The following is a 13,691-nucleotide window of genomic DNA, read 5'->3' on the forward strand; positions in this document are numbered from 1 at the left end:
ACATATTTTTGTTAAAAGATTTATTTATTATCCTCACTTTTTCTCCTTTATTGGCTGCTCCAATATCACCATTGACCCCAGCCTCTGGTCAAGGTGGCTGATGGTTGCAGAATCTGGAGTTGGGGGCTGGTGTATTAGATACTGGATATTCTAGTGGACGATGCCTACAAATGTCTTCGATAAGGACAGAAAATTCCAGAAGGCATGTTGTCGAATTTTTCAAAGAATATCACTTTGTGATCCTCCAAATATGAAGAGAGGTCTGTAAAGTCAGAAAATTCCTCCCACTCGCTGAGTTTTTGTACTGATCGCGATCTGACAGTGACCAGGGCAGAGTACTCGCCACAGACCAGCAGTCCATTATTGTCCCCGTGTGGTAGGGTGAATAGCAGGCTTCTGCATTAATGCAACTCAGACTGGTTGGACTGGATGGTTAGTTTGCTGGAACCATGCGCTTCCCCATTGTGCAATCAGCAGTGGGCCAAACTCAACCAACACCTACCAAACTTGATCATTTGACTGCTAGCGAATGTCAGACCATTGATAGTGTAAAAAAAGACAATGAGCAAAGGAGCAAACTCAAGCATGCAGTAATGAGCACTAGTGAAGAGCGTCATAGGGCAGTTGAGGTAACATGGGAGATAAATAGTGCTGTAAGGAGATAGCTGTCAACTGTGCCAGCAGAATGAGCAACTTGGGATTTGTTTTTAAATGTTTTGCTACCATCATCAAAACTACGAACTAAACCTTTTAAGATGGTGAAACTTAAACTGGAAAAGCAGAATCAGCTGGAGCACATTGGAACTTACTGAGGCGCTGTGCCAAGTGTAGGGGGCAGGGTGGAGAGCTGCAGCGTGTGGGATGGGGGAGGGGGCTTCAACTAACATTCACCTTTAACTTTTTAAAACTTACTCCATTTAACAAAGGTATTGACAGTACAATTTTAAGAGTTTGATCAGAAGTTAAAATTGAAATTTAGAAAACAAATATGCTACATGGGTCAACGGTATCAATGTGGATTACTGTTTTTACTCCGTGTCAGATATAAACAGTGGAGATAATATAGAAAAGGAAACCATATACAGCAGGTGTTTCACCAGTGTTGCAAAGGGTCACTTAGCTAAGTTAAACAAATTAACAGGTCTCAATCTAAGCAACAGTCAAGAGTATAAATTCCTCAACACTTCACTTTTCAATGTGAAATTAAACAAAATCTTACAATAACAGCCAGCAGAACAGAGAACCTGGTGTGACGCTTGTGGGATTATCTTCATGGTCTGTGCAACCGCAAGCTTGCTGGAGATTAAGACTGTTCAAAGACGCATCAAGTAAAATACATTTATCATCCTAGCAAATACTTTTAAAATGCATGTGCTTATTGTCCATTGTAATATTTTCAATTAAAATAGAAAGGTGACCCAAATCCGGCAGCATCTAGGAAGTTCAAGGACTACTAAGCGAGACAGCAACTCCTGCCTGTTCAGAACCCTCAAAGATCAAAATCGAAAGTCACTTAAGAGATTGACACAACAGCAGGAAAGCCACCTAAAGAGAGAAAGCAGGTGATTAATGTTACTGGTGAGTGAGCTCTTTTGTCATAACACAATCACAATTAGAGATCTGGTCACAGATCCAGATATTTCCTTGCATTCAGATCCAACTCTAAGATGGTCAGATCCAAATACTTGTACATTTATCATCAGCAGCCATTCTTACAATCTCCTTCTGCCGACCTCCCAATGAAACACCTAGAAAAAGTGCATCTCTTTGTAGTGTTTTTTTCATTTTATTAAGGCATTTGTAATTTTTTAACAACAATTTCAAAAGCAAACATAACACAGTAAATAACCCCCCTCCCCCAAACCACACCCAGCCAACATGGCCTACACACACAGTCCCCCAGTCCCCCATCTCCAATCAATAATCCCGCCTCAACTATATCCCCCTACCCTCTCCTTCCCTAACCACCCCCCCCTTATCGTATCTGCTGACAGCTTAATTTTCTCCAAAGCAGTCGATAAATGGCTGCCATCTCCGGGCAAAGCCTAACGTCGAACCTCTCAGGGCGAACTTGATCTTCTCAAGCATGAGAAACCCGGCCATGACACTAATCCAACCCCCCAATTTTGGGGGACTCAGAGTCCCTCCACGCTAATAAGATCAGTCTCTGGTCTACCAGGGAGACAAAGGCCCTCTCGTCCCCTGGACTCCCGGGTCTTCCGACAAACCAAAGATCACCACACATCTGGACTCGGTGCCACCCTTGTCTTTAATACCGTGGACATGACATCGGCAAATCCTTGTCAGAATCCTCTAAGCTTCGGACATGCCCAAAACATGTGGACATGATTTCTGGGCCCTCCCACACATCGCCCACACCTATACTCCACCCCTTCAACGAACCTGTTCATACGGGCCACAGTCATATGCACCCTGTGGACCTCCTTAAATTGAATAAGGCAAGGGGCAGCACGGTGGCACAGTGGTTAGCATTGCTGCCTCACAGGGCCGAGGTCCCAGGTTCGATCCCGGCTCTGGGTCACTGTCCATGTGGAGTTTGCACATTCTCCCCGTGTTTGCATGGGTTTCGCCCCCACAACCAATAGACATGCAGGGTAGGTGGATTGGCCATACTAATTTGCCCCTTAATTGAAAAAAATGAATTGGGTACTCTTGCAATTTTTAAAAATTGTATCAGGCTGAGCCTGGCACACGACGAGGACGCGTTAACCCTACTCAAGGCATCCTCAGACAGTCCCGCCTCTAATTCCTTGCCCAACTCATCCTCCCATTTACGTTTTACCTCCCCTATCTGGGTTCCCTCCCACTCCACGAGTTCTTTATAAATTTCTGAGACCTTCCCCTCCCCCACTCACGTTTTTGAAACTACCTTGTCCTGTATCCCCTGGGGTGGTAGACAGTGGTCGAAACCTGCCTCCGTGCAAAGTCCCTAACCTGCAGATAGCGGAACCCATTCCCACCTGGCAGCTCAAACTCCTCCTCCAAGTCCTCCAAGCACGAAAAGCTGCCGTCAATGAACAGGTCCCCTAACCGCTCAATCCCAGCTCACTGCCAACTCCAAAACCCCCATCTAGACCTCCCAGCACAAACCAGTGGTTGCCACAAATTGGAGTCCATACCGACGCTCCCTCCACTCCCCTCACACCCCCAAAGCCGCCACCACCACTGGGCTTGTGGAGTACCGGGCTGGCGTGAACAGCAGAGGTACGATTACCAGCGCTCCTAAACTTGTGCCCCTACACGATGCCGCCTCCACCTGCTCCCACACTGACCCCTCGCTTACTACCCATTTCCTGATCCTTGCCATGTTCGCCGCCCAATCGTAGTTCCTTCTGTAGTGTTAACCCATGCAGACTTGTAGCTAACATGTTTGGCCAATCTCTGCTGATTGAGTCAGCTGTGCCTCAATGGGTAAGACTTTAACTTCTGAATCAGGGAGTTTTGGATCCAAGCCCTACTTCAGTGACCTGAGCACAAAATATAGCTGACACTCCAATACAGAACTGATCGGAGTGCTGCGCTATTAAAGATGCTTGCTTTCTGAATGAGTCTTAAACTGAGGCCCCCAACTGCCATCGCAGATAAACGTAAAAGACCCTCTGGCACCTTCTAAAGACAAAAAAGGAAGTTCTCCCCAATGTCCTGGTCAATATTTATCCCCAACCAATGTCACTAAAGCAGATTATATGGTCATTACCTCATTGCTTATTGTGGGACCTTGTATACAAATACTTTACAATAGTGTCAACATTTCAGCAAGTATGTTCTGAGATGGGGGTCTTCTGGTGGCGACAAGTAGGAGAAGGTCGCACATAAGGTGGTTCCTGCCATGGTCTTTGTTTTTGGACTTTTTAATCCCGGTACCCGGAGATTTTCGTCATCAAAACCAGCCCATAGTGTGGGATAAGGAATTTGTCGGTTGAAATATGTCGAAATCTCTGAAGAAGGTTGATGACAAGATTACAGGGGGTAATCCTTTGTAGAAAAAATATAATTTTTTTCAATAAGTCGGAGGAGGCGGAGGCTTTTGTCAAGGAGCATGGACTTGGGCTTGATTGAATGGATTTGATTGGGACTTTAATGGGGACGATTGGGAGGGGTCGATTTGAGATGTTTCGTAGTTTGTATCTGGTGTATGTTTGGGGCTACAGTTGTCGAGGGGTAGTGGTCTGGGTAACAGTACAGGAAATACATGGCTCCCTGTGAGAGTTTAAGTACTGTAATGGTGTTGGGTTTTGGTTACTCTTCCGTAGCTGGGACGGGCTGGGGAGCATAATTTTTCTTTGAGCATACACACTGGGTGGGGGTGGGGGGTGGGGTTACCGTTGCTAGCTGTAAAGTTTCAGCTAGTGAACGGAATTGGCATGGGAGAAGGGGCTGCGGCTTGTTGGGCCTACTTGGGCAAGGTTCAGTGAATCTAGTTTATTTGTTTGGTTGGGCGAGGGTGGAGGAGAGAGAGAGGGGGAGGTGGGAGTTTGTGTATCTGGAGTTTGTTTTTCAGGTTGGGCGGTGGTGGTGAGGGGTAGGGATCTAACTGGGACTAAGGAGTTTTCTGTGTCTCGTCTTAGAGGAAAGGTTGGTGGCTGTCTTGGGTGGGTTCTAGGCCCAGGCCTGCCAGAGGTGACAATCTTTGTCTTTTATCTTCAGGCGTTGGTCACAGTCAGTGGGTCGGGGGGAGGGGAGGTTTTATGGTTTAGGGTTTCTGTTTATTTTTAAAAAATAAATTTAGAGTACCCAATTCTTTTATTCCCAATTAAAGGGCAATCCACCTACCCTGCACATCTTTGAGTTGTGGGGACGAACCCCTGCAGACACGGGGAAAATGTGCAAACTCTACACGGAGAGTGCCATGAGACAGCAGTGCCAACCGCTGCACCACCGTGCCGCCCACGGGGTTTTTGTTTCAAGGGTAGGGGTTTGTAATAGTATTTTGTTTGTTTGGATTTATTTATTTTGTGTTTTATAAAATGAAAACTTTAATTAAAAAGTATGTTCTGAGACCATAAAAGGTACTCTATAAATGCAAATCTTTTCTTTTCAACCAGGACATCAGTGAGTAAGATATATAACAGCCCCATCCCCAAGAAATAACCCAGAAAAAGGTTACAATTACACAGTAGTTAGAATAGTGAATTCTCCGCCGCCACTGTGCAGCAGCTTAGCTGAGTAAAAACTAACTGGCTCAAATGACGAATGGCCTGTTTTTGTGCTGCTTCAATTGAGCGTAGGCCAAGTCCAAGGTGGTATTCGGAAAAATTCACTATTATACAATTCAGCCAGTCCACATCTTCTTCTGATAATTAGCTGAGAGGCAACTTGTGAACTTCCTCCAGAAAATATTGCTAGGTTCAGAGAAACAAGATGGGTCAAATTGAATGTGTTGCATTTGACTATTTGTTTGGAAATGCAACTTACCCCAAACTGAGCCAATCTAGTCAGAGGAATGCGGGTATTTATACTGCAGCACATCATCCCTGTAAGAGACAGAGCGCACACACTGATTTATAGCACTTCAACAAAGAGGAACAAAGTTCTATAATGGATAATCATATCAAGAATCTACCTCTCCCTTAATCTTATTTCGATCCCAAACAGTGGCTGGGATACTGGACCGCAACAATAGCACAGTGGTTAGCACTGTTACTTCGCAATGCCAGGGACCTGGGTTTGATTCCCAGCTTGGGTCACTGTCTGTGTGGAGTCTGCACGTTCTCCCCGTGTCTGCGTGGGTTTCCTCCGGGTGCTCCGGTTTCCTCCCACAAGTCCCGAAAGACGTGCTGTTAGGTGAATTGGACATTCTGAATTCTCCCTCAGTGTACCAGAACAGACGCTGTAGTATGGCGACTAGGGGATTTTCACAGAAACTTCATTGCAGTGTTAATGTAAGCCTACTTGTGACACTAATAAAGATTATAATATATTTTTTTTAAGACTGTGTGGAAAGGATTCGCTGCAGGAGTGATTGCATGAAGAAATAGGGCTAGGTTATTTTAAAACAACACTTCATTATAACTACAATATTAAACTTTTAAACTTCAAACCCAAAAAGAACCGCTTACACATACACCTTAAAACTACTATTCAATTTCCCATTAAACAACAAGAAAATACACATACAGCTCTCAATCCAGCTTAAACAGCAAGACCTAAAGTGATACTTGCATTACAAAGCAGATTATGGCTCTTATGAGAACCCCTTCATTCTCTATCTGGAGGTCTTCAAATGGCTGCTTCATAGAATCCCTACAGTGCAGCAGGAGGCCATTTGGACTATCGGGTCTGCACCGATCCTCTGAAAGAGCATTCCACCCAAGCCCACATCCCCAACCTCTTCCTATAACCCCTTAACTTAACCTGCACGTCCCTGGTCACTAAGGGGTAATTTTAGTGTGGCCAATTCACCTAACATGCACATCTTTGGACTGTAGGAGTTGTTTCATTCTTTTCCTTGACTCCAGACAAGGCTGCTCTGTTGTTAACTTATCACTTATTAAGCTGTATCACTGGAAAAGGAAATGGCTTATCTTGTGATTCCACAAGGATTGCCATATCAGAGATTACTTTCTTTCAGCTTCTTCCAACACACCAACCTGCTAATGCTTTTCAAATTGACTCTGTGTCTCTGAGCTCCACCCAGCACGGACCTCATCTCTTCCAAGATGAAAAGGAGTATCTCTACAGGCAGGCTGCAAATCATTAACTCTCTAGGGACTTCCCTTTGTCTAAAGCACACTAACCCCAGGCACTTTTTAAAATTGTTTTTAGTATGGCAAATCCACCTACCCTGCACATCTTTGGGTTGTGGGGGTGGGACCCATGCAGACACGGGGAGAATGTGCAAATTCCGCAGAGACAGTGACCCAGGGCCATGAGGCAACAGTGCTAACCACTGCGCCACCGTGCCGTCCCTTAACCCCAGGCTTGTAACCCTTAATTTGCCCACTACATTTATAAACCAATTTCCTAATCATCCAATCGTCACAATCTTCAGCTCCTTATTTGGGCCACCCAACATCTCATGCACGCCTTTTTTTCATTAGAGATAGAAATTTTCAGGTACATTCAAAAGGAAAACAAAACACTACATTCTGCTGGCTATGTTAAAAAAAATAGATTATCTGCTGAAGACTCCAGAGTTGACCACAGCCAAATAACTCGGGCGTGGGAATCCAAGGAAGCAAGAAAATAGATTTGGATTTAACTTCTGGAAGGAGAATTCACGGGTATGAAAATGCTATTGTACACTACATGAAATGAAATCATATATGCACTGGGCTAAGTTGTTCGCTTCTCTCTGCTGGTAGCGGAAAATCCAGCGTTGTGAAGAAAACGGGATTGGCGTTGGACGCTGCCTCGTTTCCAATGCTCCAGCCCTCTGTTGGCGTCCGGATCGAGGTGTGTGCCCCGTGCCAGCGGGCGGATGCACATGGGTCATTAAGACCTATTTGTATCCGCTTAGTGGGCCAGACATCATATTCTCCGGGCTCATGTGATTCTCCGGTCTTCTGGCCGGGCATCATTTGGGCAAGAATTACTACTGGTTCTGACAAACGTGGCCCTAACGCAGTGGACCTAGCGGTGGGCAAATGTGGTAACTCTTTAAGGGAATTGTCCTCAAAGTCCATCAGAGGGCCACCCCCCCCCTCCCCCACAATGCAAGACCTGCCTACCTCACCCCCATCAGAGACCCCCAAATAAGAGAACCCCACAGAGACCCTCTAAATCAAGAGACCCCATTAGGGACCCTCAAATCAAGAGACCCGCTAAATATGGAGTCCCCCCCCAGAAAGGAGACCCCCTAAATATGGATATCCCGGTCAGGAAGCCCCCTAGAAGAGAGAGAGACCCTGTCAGTAAGACCTACAAAAGAGAGATGCCGGTCAGTAAGCCCTCCAGGAGAGAGACCCCTATCAGATAGCCTCCCAGAATGAAGTGCTTTCCAATTACCTCCCTTCACAGTTGAGTGATTTTGGTGGTCAGCTAGAAATTGACAGTAGTCAATCCTTGATGTTTATAAACACTGTGGTTAGAGCACTTCAGATTTACTCAACTGTGAGAAAGGTGAATGGAGCAATGCTGACAGCTGTGGTGTGTGGAAGCTGTCAATTGCAGCCTAGTAAAATCAATATCAAAGACAAATGAATGAATGGCTTGCAGATCAGAGAGATCTGAGGGGGTTTAAACACAGCTGACTGATTTTCTCTTTCAGGAATTAACATGCCGCTGGGTGTTAAAGCAGTTTTTTTTTCCACTGCCTTCGTCTGGTATGCTTTCTAGCTTCCAGACATGTTCTCTCTCTCTTCTGGGGGGCCTTCCTGACAACGATCAGTCTCTCTTCCGGGGGGTCCCCTGACAGGGGTCTCTTTTCTGGGGGTCACCATATTTAAGAGGTCTCTTTATTTAGGGATTCTGCGTGTGCGTGCGGGGGGGGGGCACAGTTGTCTGACCTCTCTCTCGGCCCATTTGCTCAAATGAAGACCAGATGGCTGGATTCCCTATGGAATCTCTTGCAACCCTCGTCATGCACACATTGGCATGACGAAGGATTGGAAATCGCTTCCTGATTTTCTCTCCCTTTGTACAATTTAGCTCTGGAGGGAGAACATAGTTTCTCAAACTTAGAACTTTGCCCATTGTTTATAAATAGGATTTCACAAGGGGCATTCAATGGGATGGAATGACTCTAAGTAACACCTTCAGGGCATGGTGCACACAGGGAATGGACCAAGGGAAATTAAAGTTCTGCTGATGTATGGAACACCAAGTTACAGGTTTTCTCCTATAATAAACAGAAGAAATCAAAACTGTGACTATAAATAAAAGTTTGCCCATTGCCTTGCAGTGGAGAATTCTGCCATTATGAAGAGCTCCATTTATGACATGTCCAAAACTGTAGGGTGATAGAGAAACATAATACGAGTTAGTGATTGTGCGATGTAAACCTTTACCTTGGTGGAGTTTCAAGTTGTGGAGCAGGCGGTGCAAGTCTGACTCTAATAAATTCTGAGCGCTCCCTGTTGTGATCTAGCGTTTCCTGGACAGCTTGTTCTGGTAAGACAAAATAAAGCAACATGTGTCATTAGGTCTCCCAAATAGATTCACATGTTATAATATATTGTAATGGGGCCAAGATTTAACACTATATTTTTAGGAAATACATATATTTATTAGCATGGCTATTTCCTAAACTTTTAAAAAATGGGCAATGACCTTTTAAAATGACTGAAGCCATGTCTGGCTGTGACTTTCAAACATTAGGAGCTAATTTGGCAGCATCAAAGAAATGTTGGTCCCTGTAAGGCTGCATGAAATGCTCACAAACAAGAGGGTTAAAGGGGTACATCGCTTACTGGAAGGGGATGCATGTAGACTCCAGATGGGATGGGTAGAGGTCCATGTGGAGCTTGGGTAGGTTATGGGCTCTAGGGTAGGGTGGAAATCTCCACCACAACAACTGGATCCAGGACGTCTGCATGGCTCGTTGCTGGGGGATAAGGGCTACCCACTTAACCCTCATACGGCAGACCATAGGACTTCTGAAGATGCGATTCAGATGAATGGACTGCTCAGATGGCTCTCTACAATACACACCAGAGATGATTTCCTGCATGATCACAGTTTGCAAAGTGGTGCACCCTCCCCAGAAGGACCAGAGGATAGTGAGAGTAACTTGACAAATGGGATGGTGGTGATCTGAAAGTGTCCACGAGGAAATGCGCTAGTGGACGTGTGAGATCCATGAAGAAAGTTGCCATTTGAGTACATAATACCATGTTGACAGTTTGATAGTGGAGGGAGCTTAAGAGAGAACCTATCTGGTGGAGTAGATGAGATTATTCATCTGCTTCCTGCACTGTGTGATGCTTCTGGCATGGTTTCCAGTTGCGCTAATCCCCTGAGCAACAGCCTCCTAGGTCGGAGTGTCAGTGTACAATTAATCACTGTATATCACAATTGCTTTGTTAAGTGAATTGCTGGTTAAACAATTAACAGCTGGAACACTTTGGTGTGAGAGCGTCTTGTGGGTTAGTTGCTATGAGAAAGTCTCTTATAATAAGCCAGTTTGAAACTAAAAGATCAGATTAGATTGATTCTTCTACAGTAGCCCCTGGTTGTAAGTAGCATGGAAAGGTGAGGCTGGTGTGCTTCCTGGACTAGGGTTTACATATGGTTCCCGGACCTTCAACCCAGCAGCACGGTAGCCTTGTGGATAGCACAATTGCTTCACAGCTCCAGGGTCCCAGGTTCGATTCTGGCTTGGGTCACTGTCTGTGCGGAGTCTGCACATCCTCCCCGTGTGTGCGTGGGTTTCCTCCGGGTGCTCCAGTTTCCTCCCACAGTCCAAAGATGTGCGGGTTAGGTGGATTGGCCATGATAAATTGCCTTTAGTGTCCAAAATTGCCCTTAGTGTTGGGTGGGGTTACTGGGTGATGGGAATAGGGTGGCGGTGTTGACCTTGGGTAGGGTGCTCTTTCCAAGAGCCGGTGCAGACTCGATGGGCTGAATGGCCTCCTTCTGCACTGTAAATTCTATGATAATCTATGATAAACCCCACTAAGTCGATAGTGGCCGGATATCAGCTCCTGACCCGCTAGGAGATTTGGAGAGATAATTGCTTGTGCATAATTATGAGGTGCAAGCACCAAATCACGTGTGAGTTCACACCATTCTGGCCAAAGGGAATGGCATCGCCAGAATTGCCCGGCTCATTGTCTGACTGTACTGCAAATCAGTCTGCCATATTTCCATCTAACAAGTAGCAGCACAGAAAAGGGCTCTGTCCAGGTTTGAATGTCTGGCCCCATCTACATGGTTTCTACTGGAACATCTGAACTTGTATACCATCGCTTACAAGACCAATTCATCTCCACGTGCCTATATCATCGTGGAAATCACCTCTAGTGTAGACGTGAATTATCCAGCATCATCAGTTCAGCCTGCCGACCTCGGTGAAAGAATACACCATTGGACTTTGATTCTGGGCTCCTGAGAAACAATTAATTTTTACTCTTTAGTCTCTGCCCTGTTAATCTTTCTTTCTCTATCCCCACTATTATTGTGCAAGTGAAAAAGGAGGCAACCTTCCTCCCGCATTTTGAGTGTTGTCAAATAAACTAAGCCTATCATGAGTTTGCTGTGGGGTTATTAATAGAAATTGGATCACACGAAAACTGAGAGGTTGGGAAGTAAGCCACCACTCAGAAAGGGGGAAATCAAAATCAAAACACCTTTTTGTTTAAGGAAAGGTGGTGGGAGGAGACATCAGGGCTGTTTAAATTAAACCCCTTCCTAACCGGAAGACTAACATGCAATCCTGGCTATTGCACTTAAGAGTTTCATATACTTGTAATAATTCAACATTATAGCTACATTACAATGCATTGGAAGGTCTAATGTAGTGTATTTACTCTAGCTCACCAATCTGTTCCATTATATTTTGCGTCGCAGTAGCTGCAGGTGGATGCGCCTGGATTTCTTTCCCCTTCAAAAACAAAGATAGTGTTTGTAATGCAGGATTACTATTTGATATTCTGTATAAGTCGTCTTCTTTACTTTCACACAAAGCAGCATAACATGCACTCTCCCCATCCCAATGACTTGGCTAAGGGAAATAAAACACACAGACCAGGTTTAATTGAATAATCATGTACAAATACATTTACAGTTGGTACAAGTCAATGATCAGCTACTTAATCCTTCATACAAAATGATTTTTTGATCCAGATAGTAATATCACCAACTCTCAAATGGATCCTGTCAAAAATCTCAACCCCAATCCAGAGCAAATACCTTTGCCCTAAAGTTGGACACACATTCAAAATATAATTTATTACTTTTTAACAAATATGTGCCACTATAATGGACATTGAACTCCATCTTTGATTTTCTTGTCCATCTGTCATAAGTATTTTTTTTTAATGATTTGTGTTTTTATTTTCTTGAAATCTCTTATTGTGATTATATCCAAAGGACCCATGGACCCTCTTCTTCGATTTTGATTTGTTTCTAACCTCTATTTGCGCCATCCTGAAACTTGAATTTGTCTCCTTTTTGTTGTTACATATTGCTCACCATTTCAATCTGCTTTTAAAAAAAATGTCCACATTTCTCGCACCCGTCAGCCACCCCTTTGGAAGAACCCACTCATCCTTGCCAGAGTTATGTGTACCCGTTGCATCACCTTGAACTGAATGAAGCTCATCCTCAGGTTAGGTTCACCCGCCACATCACCTCATACCACAGCCCCCAACCTATTTCCCTCCCCAGCTCCTCCGTCCATTTACTCTTGACCTTCACCACCTGCGCCTTGCCCTACTTCCCCAACCACCCTTATATATCTCCAATCCTGCCCTCCCCATAAATCAGGGAGCAGCAGTTGCTCCAGCAGTGTGTTCTCTGGTGGCTTGGGGAATGCCCCCCCCCCCCTTTCTCCTTTCACGCAAAGTCCCACATCTGCATATACCTGAACTCACTGGCCCTCGGCAGCTAGAATATCTCCCGCATCTCGCCCAATCCCACGAACTTCCCTTCCGAGAACATGTCCCTAACCCGCTCCAGTCCAGTCTCCCTCCACTTCCCATACATCCCACTGATCCTCACCGGCTTGAATCTGTGGTTCCCACACAATGGCGTTAGCACCGACATTCTTTCCAACTTAAAATGCCTCCTCAACTGGTTTCATACCCTGATCGTCAATTGCACCACTGGGCTCCCAGTATACTTTCCCTGAGCTAACGGCAACGGGGCCGTCACCATGGCCCTCAGACTGGTCCCCTGTAGGTGGCTCGGGAGCACCAACCTCCGTTTCTGACTGCAACAGAGCCCTCTTCACCCCTGGCACCTTCCCCGCTCATATAAACTCCGAAATCAGTGCCTCCATCCTCTGGAAGAAGGCCTTAAGGAGAAAGATCGGGAGGGACCAGTGTTGGGAACTTTAAGGACAGATAGTTAACGAATCTAGAGAAACAAAGAGAGGTTTCCAAGGAGTCTGAAGTAAAGGAAAAGATGAAACGTGAAGAAGAGCAGGGTACTGTTCAGTAAAGCACTGATAAAGCTGAAAAGTTGGCTCATGAAGTGTAAGAAGGGTGTTCTAAGATTTGTGAGATTTTACCAGTTTGAGAAAAATTATTTGAAATAATTGTGAAAATTGGTGGCTGGATCTCAAGAGTTTATCTGTGGGATTCTCTGTTGGCGGGATCCTATGCTTCGCTGGCAGCAGACCCATGCCCACGGGTTTCCCGACGGCGTGGTATGGCTACAATGGGAAACCCTATTGGCTGGCTGCCAGAATGGAGGATCCCGCTGCCGGCGGGGGCATGCTTTGCCAGAAAACAGGGCTGGCGGGACAGAGAATGCCGCTCCATGTGTAAAAGCATTTAAGACAAAGGAAGCTTGAAAGGAGAGGTGGAAGATCTGGATCAGGATTCCTCATCAAAACAGTGGAGTGGAAGATTTGTTTGAAAGGACAGTTGGAATACCTGGAGTTGTATACTTAATGAAAACATCTGATGCACGTATTGTTTGAAATAAGATTTTAAAGTGTGACTTTTTGAGAGTGGAGTTTTCAAACACTCGTGACAATCATCTATGGGATTGCGAGAAGTATTACACAGAAGATTAGTTGACTGGCACCAGCCATTTGATTTCAGAGCGGGTTGTTATCTTTGAAA

At 45.2% G+C, this 13,691-nt stretch overlaps 1 protein-coding gene across 1 annotated transcript in view; it reads right to left on the minus strand.

The window, feature by feature from the left end:
• Positions 1–3: 3 nt before the first annotated feature.
• Positions 4–13,691, minus strand: part of LOC140393479 (uncharacterized) — a 74,801-nt gene continuing 61,113 nt past the window's right edge. The window contains exons 5-8 of the mRNA XM_072479804.1: positions 11,440–11,503; positions 8,970–9,069; positions 5,437–5,495; positions 4–1,545 (exon numbers count right to left, since the gene is read on the minus strand). Of these exons, the coding sequence (XP_072335905.1) occupies positions 5,453–5,495; positions 8,970–9,069; positions 11,440–11,503 (207 nt within the window). The 3' untranslated portion in view covers positions 4–1,545; positions 5,437–5,452. The remainder of the gene's footprint in view (positions 1,546–5,436; positions 5,496–8,969; positions 9,070–11,439; positions 11,504–13,691) is intronic.

This window comes from Scyliorhinus torazame, chromosome 17, assembly GCF_047496885.1.
Source record: "Scyliorhinus torazame isolate Kashiwa2021f chromosome 17, sScyTor2.1, whole genome shotgun sequence".
NCBI lineage: Eukaryota > Metazoa > Chordata > Chondrichthyes > Carcharhiniformes > Scyliorhinidae > Scyliorhinus > Scyliorhinus torazame.